Source organism: Pteropus medius, unplaced genomic scaffold (genome assembly GCF_902729225.1).
Source record: "Pteropus medius unplaced genomic scaffold, Ma_sr-lr_union100, whole genome shotgun sequence".
NCBI lineage: Eukaryota > Metazoa > Chordata > Mammalia > Chiroptera > Pteropodidae > Pteropus > Pteropus medius.
The window spans coordinates 67965-75613 of NW_024347852.1; the positions used below are offsets into that span (position 1 = coordinate 67965).

The 7649-nt window shown below is 56.7% G+C and overlaps 1 protein-coding gene across 1 annotated transcript in view; it reads left to right on the forward strand.

Moving 5' to 3' along the window:
• Positions 1 to 7649, forward strand: part of SHANK1 (SH3 and multiple ankyrin repeat domains 1) — a 42526-nt gene that overhangs the window by 29074 nt on the left and 5803 nt on the right. The window contains 2 exon segments of the mRNA XM_039878704.1: positions 5792 to 5888; positions 7478 to 7644. Of these exon segments, the coding sequence (XP_039734638.1) occupies positions 5792 to 5888; positions 7478 to 7644 (264 nt within the window).

Here is a 7649-nt window from a genome sequence, read left to right on the forward strand (position 1 = left end):
TTTTTTTTTTTTTGAAACAACTTTGCGAAAAGGCTGGGCACAGGTCTCAGCCTTTTCGTCGACACGTTAGCCAGCAAGATCCGGTGGTGATCTTACCTCCTCGGATTTCAGAGACATAAACACTCTTTTGAGAACACTGCGCCCGCTCTGGTGGGACGTGGAACTATCTATGATTCCTGTTGGGGACACCGTCACAGGTCTGGCTAACGTTAGCGTGGTTTGTGGCCTGCGTTTCTAATGGAGGAAACGTTGCATTTTAGTTGGAGGATAACGAACATAAAGTTGTAACTTTGCTGCCGTCCCAGGGTGCAGGCCCCCTGAAGTCTGTCCACGTTTTGATACCCGGATTCCTAGAATTTCTTTCCGATTTAGAGGCAGTGGGTCCTCGGTCACTTCTGAGGGCTCGGTGGAGGCCCCTCCCTGCCATAGGTCCTCACTTCACACATGTCCTTGGTTTCTCAAGGCATTTGAGGTCCCCAGGGCTGCTAGGGCCATCTTCTGTACCCACCTGCCCACTCCCTCACCCCCGAGGTCCCAGTGAGAATCACAGTGCATGGGCCGCTGTCTAGCCACGCGGACCCGCCTTCAAACACCGACTTCCTCTGCACCTCAGTTTCCCGTTCTGTAAAACGGGACGAAAGTCAGTCCTTCTGGTTCTTATGAGGATTGAATGAGATCAGCTCCTAGCAGGCTCCTGACAGATGCAGAGCATCCCTAGGCCGGCCATAGAATGACAAACTGGCGACCCCGCTGTGACTCATGCACGCCAGAGACCCCACAGCAGAGTATCAGGCTCGATGTGGCGTCTCCAGTAACACATTAGGGCGTTTATTCAGTGAATGTCTGCAGCACCCACAAAGTGCCAGGCAACCGGGGTGCCAGCCCCTCCCTGTGCTACAGTGTAGACAAGATCCTGGCTCTCACAGAATTCATCGTCTGAGCACCGGAGACACCCCCAGATGGGCCAGTAATGACACCAGCTGCCCGCCCACCGCCCCCAGCTGCGGTCTTCTCTGGTGGGTCTCGTCCCTCCCGGTCCTGGATGCAGTGGTCATTTTCTCCGTGGGGCCTCCCCCTCCCCTGTTCCTCTCTTCCCCCTGAGGCCTGTCCCTGGGCCTCCCCCAAGCCCACCCTCTCAAGTCAGGGCTCCCTCTCCCTTCCCACTAGTCATCCCGATCTTTCCCACCTCGAGTCAGCGGAGGCCACACGGGGCCCCTGCTGGACATTTCTGTGGACGGCCGCTTGGCGTGTGGTCCTGACCTCCTCTGTATCCCCATCGCCCGTCGCTTTCCGCTTCTGTCCCCTCCTTATTCTCCTGCTCGAACCCCTCTGCGCCGAGACCAGAGGGGGCGAGCCGGCGATGTGGGGCGCAGTGTGGCCCCAAGGCCTCGTCAGACCAGCTCGGCAGCGAGGGAGAGCAAAGCATTGCAGGACACGCCACTGCTCAAAAGCTTAAGGCTCCGGGGATTTCAGCCCTCCCTGACACATACGCCTCTGCGTTACACCCAGGCGGAGTGGGGGGACCCGTCCAGGCCAGCGGTGGGGGCGCAGACCCCCCGCTGATACACTGCAGGTCAGGGCGTCCCTTGGACCCTGTCTCCTCCCAGGCCCCTGCCACCCCTCTGTCTGTCCTCTGCGTCCGTCGGTCCTTCCCTCTGCGTGCCTTTGGCTTTCCGGGCACCTGACTCTGCTGCGGACTCAGGGACCCCTGAGGGCGCCCCTCCCCCTCCCTCTGCAGCCTCTGTCTGGCCACAGGTCTCAGCCTTTCTCCGGACTCAGTTTCTGCCTCCCATTATTTTTGTCGCACCCTCTCCATTGCGTCCTCGGCCTCGGCCTCTCCCCTCTGGGACTGCCCCAGCCACCTGCATTTCGGGGCCTCTCCGGTCCCTCTCCCTTCCCATCGCTGTCTCTCGGCCTTTTTCTCTGCCCCCTCTGGACCTGCAGCTCCGTCTCTGTCCCTCCCATGTCTCTCTTTCTTCCGTCTGTCTTTGTCTATCTCTGTCCCTCCATCTGACCCCTTTCTGGGGCCTTCTCTCTGGCGCGAAGTTCGCAGCCCAGCGTCAGCCTTCATTCGGCCTGTGCTCAGCACCAGGCACACACTCTGCCGCCGAGGGCCTGTGGCGGACTCTCTGGGGAGGAGTCTGCCCCGCAGCTGGTGACGTCACGCGCATCTGGTGACGTCACGCGCATCTGGTGACGTCACGCGCAGCTGGCGCGCTCTGATTGGCTGCCCCCTCCGCGCGGGAGAGGATGCTCCTGGTTTGTGGATGGAGGTCGCGTGTCCCACCTGGAGTCAGTCGGCCCCTCGGGCAGGCAGCTCCACACCTCCCCAGGCGCTGCTAGGCTCCTCGGCCAGGCTGACGTCTCTGCCACTCTGAAACCCCTCATAACGTCAAGCTAGCCCACCGTTTGATTAGACACTTCCAATTCAAAGTGTCTTCTGCCGGTTTGCAAACGTGATGCCTCTGCCTTCACTCTGCACCCTCTTCAGCTAGCGCGCTCTTTTCTGTCACTCGGACTCCTCTCTCTCTGTGTGACCCCAGCCTGCCACTCCGACCCCCTCCTGTCCCTCCGACCCCCTGCTGTCCCTCCGACCCCTCTCCTGCATCTCTGAGCCCTCCCACATCACCCTGACCCCCGCCTGCCGTCTCCATGCGCCTTCCCCGCTCCAAGTTCTCTCCCTGCGCAGGCCGGACTCTCTACTCGGTGTCCCCTCCACGGTCCCCGTGTCCTTTCTGACTGGCCACACCCTTTTTCTTCGCTCTTCATAACCTTTCTCCTTCCTTTTATTTAAGCGGAGGGTTTTCTAACCACTCCAAGTTGTTTTCTCCAAGGGCTCGGTAACCTCCCTACTCGCCGGCCGGCCTAGGACAGGACCTTTGTCCCCTGAGCCACAGCCCCTGTCCCTGCCATCAGAACGAGCGTAGCCAACCTCAATGCTCGAGTCTGAGGGTTCGCTGAGGACTTAACACACAGCGCGGTCGGCAAAGGGCTTCGCACACAAATGGCTTCCTCTGCTTCCCGCTTCTCTGTGTCTGCGCCCCCACAAAACCTGTCTTGTCTTTCGCGGGGTTTGGCTTCCCCGATACCACGTGGATCATTACGAGCCGCAGGGCAGGCTGGGAAACCCAGCAGGATGCTTGGCTGAGGGTTAGGGAGAAAGGGCTGAAGAAGGATGTCTGAGAAAAACGTTCAGTAAAGTCAAGAAGAGTTGACAGGCCAAGAATCCTGCTGAGAAGAGAGAATTGGGGGGGAGGGGAGATCAGTCAAAGGGAGACCCTTCCTGACACCCTTTTGGGGCCGACCTGGTGCTGCTTCGTGGGAATGTTCAGGACAGGGGGTTTTGCCTTCAGGAAGCTCCCCCCCCCATCTCATTGGGGTGTCTTGTATCACTTCCAAGCAGTCCTTCATTCTAGAGATATTTATTGAGCACCTACTATGTGCTAGAGCTGCTGCTAGGCCCTGGGGGTGTAGGAGTGAGCCAAACAAGGTCACTTCCCTTAGAAAATTTATATATTTTTTTTCGGGGGGGGGAAGGATTTTACAGAATTGGGTTCTGCTGTATATAAGAGAAACCTCCAGATGACAGTGGCTGATGTTGGCTCTCTCAGTCACTTGTTTATTTGACACGACCTTGTAGAGCATCAGGCCCTCCGTAGGGACTGGGGACCCAGCAGGAAACAAGACTAAAGAAGTTATGACCTTCAGGCAGGCTGCGTATGACTTCTGTGGGCCTTTGGCTATTTTGCTTCGGGAGTCCCTCCCACCTAAAAGATGTTTAGAAATCTCTATTTTATGTTTGTGTCGGTGCAAATATGAATATCATCCAGAATGGATTATATTCTTTTTTTTTTTTTTTTACCTTCCGATTATAAAAGAAATTAAAACATTTTCTCCTAAAAGGATCGTGGGCCCTAGACACTGTGCCCGAATTCCATTCTACCTCCTTCGCTCTCCCCGCCTGCCTGGGATAATATTTAGTGCCTTCAGGGAGCTGGTATTCCAAGCGGGAGGCAGAAAGTACGCAAGTAAACAAAATCATTTCCGATGGAGACAAGTACCAGGGAGAAAATGGGATAGGGACACGCAGTGACTGGCAGGGGACAGTGGAATGGAGAGCTTAAAGATGAAAAGGCCCTGTGACGATGAGGAGGGACCCATCGCAGAGAGAGGATCCAGGGCTTGCGGGTATTCTAAAGCAGAGATGGACCTGGGGGTATCAGAGGGCCAGGGAGAGGGGGGGCCGAGGTGGGACCACAGTGAGCAAGGAGATGCAGGCACGACTGGACCGCACAGGGCGTCCGAGCGCGTCTCCTGTGGTCAGAGATTGGCAGAGGGATTCTTACACCGATGGTTTCCTAGGGGGACCCGGAGCGGAATGCAGGACGCAGGATGGGCTGTGGAGCGGGACAGCACACCTGGCCCCCGCCGGAGCCCACTCAGGCCGGTCCCTCGGGGAGCTCTGGGGTGTGCATTACACAAGGGAGTTGATCCAGCCTTGGACCTCCATGTCAGTGTGGTCGTTGGCTGCGGGCAGCTCGCACAAGTGGGGGCGCGCGAAGCCGTTCGGCCGTGTCGGCTCCTTTGCGGGAGAGTGGTTCTCCAGAGCAAGGGGCAGGTGACACTCTCGGTGCCTGGGGATGGGCACAGATCCCCGCCACGGGAATCTGTGTGGTTACCGGCAGGGGGCTTGAAGTCCAGACTCGGGAATTCGAAGCCCCTCTTAACTGGTATGGGATGTGACTGTAGGATTTTAAACAGGGAAATAGCTGGGCCTGAATTTCTTTTTCATTCTTTTTCTTTTTTGAACTTCTACGATTTAAGTTTACTGAGGTGACATTGGTTAATACAATTATGTAATTTTCAAGTGTGCATTATCATTTGACATCTGTATATTCTATTGTGTTTACCACCCAAAGTCCAGTTTCCTTCAGCTACCATATACTTGATCCCCTTTACCCACTTCACCCTGCACACCCACCCCCTATATTTGACCCCCCTTCACCCCGTCTACCTCCCCCTCCTCCACCCCCCCCCTACCCTCTGGTAACCACTATTCTATAGTCCATGAGTCTCTATTCGTCCTGTTCGTTCGTTGCTTTTAGATTTATATTCCACATATCAGTGATATCATGTGATTTTCAACTTTTTTCAGTCTGACTTACTTTGCTCAGCACGATTATCTTGAGGTCCATCCATGTTGTCGCAAAAGGCAGTATTTCATCTCTTCTTATGGCCGAGTGATATTCCATTGCATATATGGACCACAGCTTCTTTAGCCAGTCACCTATCGTAGGACACTTCGGTTGCTTCCCTGTCCTGGCCATTGTGAATAATGCTGCTGCGAACATCGGTGCGCAAAGATCTTTTCGGATATGGGTTTTCGAGTCTTTGAGAAGATCCCTCTGACCCTTGTGTGGAAAGCGGACCAGGAAGGGGTGGGGAAACACGGCTGGTCACAGGGGGACAAGGGGAGAAGCCTGGAAGAGGCCAGGCGAGCGATGGCGGTGACTCGGACTTGGCAGTGACATTGGGAATGGGGAAGAGCACCCCGATGAGCGATCAGGATGGGAAGTAGGACAAGCAGGGTGGCCCCGAAGCCCGCCTTTGCTCGCTTGCTCCCCGCTGCCTGGACTCAGAACCACCCCCGCCCCAAATTCCCTTCCGCCTCCTCCGCTGCCCTCTGCCTTCCTGCAGAGGCTTGGAGAAGGAAGGGGGGCTGACTCTTCGCGCCCTGACTCATCTTTCTCTGTTGTCGTTTCTCTCTCGTCCCCTGGCCGCCGCCCCAAAGTCGAGCTTCGATCCCCACCACCGCTCACAGCCAAGTTACGAGCGTCCTTCTTACCTGCCTCCAGGACCTGGGCTCATGCTCCGGCAGAAATCGATCGGTATGTCACCGAAGTGTGGGTGCGTGGGGGAGGGGAGGCTGGGGGACGGTGACAGTTTACAGGGGGAAGGGGGAGGCCTGGAAATGTTCTTTTCTACTTCCACGCGTGACCACAGTTCCATCGGTCTGGACGGAGAGCCCAGGCTTTGCTCCTGGGCAGACCTGGGTTTGAAGCCTGGCTCTGGTCCACTCCAGCTGTGTAACCTGGCACAGGTGGCTTTATCTGCATCCAGAGGCAGCAGGTCGAAGGCCCCACCACAGACCTAGGTTCTTTCTTTCCCGTACCCGGCCCCATTCATTCATTCATTCATTCATCCTGCGGATGTTTATTGAGTACTGCCGTATGCCAGGCCAGGCCTCCGTGGACCATGTCAGGGGACAAAACAGACTAAAGGGTCCTGCCCTCATGGAGCTGATGCAAGGGGCAGACGGACGACAGGTTATATCAGGATGAGACACGAGAAAATTATGTAGTGTATTAACTGTGATAAATGCTGTGGGAAATTGAAGTAGATCAGGGTGCTAGGCAGGGGGAGGTGGGGGGGGGGCAGGTTTGAGCTGACACTTGGAGAGGAAGCAGGGGACCTTGGGGAGGGGTTCCAGGCCTCAGGCACAGCCAGGCGCAGCTTGGCCGGAGGTCAGCAGCTTGGCCGGGGCGCCTGCTGAGTTCGAGAGGCCAGCGAGATAGTGAGTGGATGCGGCACTCGGATTCGGAGCCTGCACCCCGGGCTGGGGAGAGGATGGGGCCCAGGACAAAGGTGGGGTCTTCAGCAGAGAAGGAGCGAACGAAGCCGTGATGCTGGCTGGTGGAGATGGTCAAGGGAGGGAGAGCGGTCAGAGGCCAGAAGGGGGTTCCAAGACCGGGCCCGGACAGCTGATGGGAAGGAAAAGACCACTCCTCTGCGCCCTCCGAGTCGCTTTGCCGACCGGGTCTAGCTTTTCCTCAACTTCCGGCGCCCACAGAGCGTCAGCGTGCGTCTCGCACCTGTGAGGTCTACCTGTGTCTCATCATTTACCTAGTATCGGCCGCCTATAAACCGACGTAACATCACTCACCTCTCGGTCTAATTAGCCTCGGCCCTAAGCAGTTCTACCTGTGAAATCACAGGTTTGACGTGCTAATTGCCTTTCTTCTTCGCTTATACACAGAAAGAATCTGCGCACATAAACGCGGCATCTCTTGCTGGCTCAGGCCGCTCTTGCTCACGCCAGGCCACCATTAGCATACGCTCCGCTTCTGTGCGAATTAGAAAAAGCGCCCCCTTCTGGGAGTTCGGCTGAATTTCGCCGCCCCCCCCACACACACACACATCTTGCTCCCTCTGCTGGTGGCTGTGGTGCAGTGCACAACCCGCGTTACTGTATCGAGTGGCTTTGAGTTTACCTTGACCTTGGAAGCTCTGGACTAGTCCATGCGAAGTTCTTCCATAAACCGGGTGCCATTATTATTATTATTATTATTATTATTATTATTATTATTATTATTTCGTTACTGTTGTAGTTCTATTGTAGTTCTGTAGGATCCAGGAGCAGGGCGACCCCGCCCCCGCCTCCAGGCCCCCCGCTCCTGGACCCTCCGTGTCTCCCCAGGGGCCGCAGAAGACGATAGGCCTTACCTAGCACCCCCAACCATGAAGTTCAGCCGCAGCCTGTCGGTGCCCGGCTCCGAGGACATCCCTCCGCCTCCCACCACGTCCCCGCCGGAGCCCCCCTACAGCACGCCTGCGGCCCCTTCCTCCTCCGGCCGCCTCACCCCCTCCCC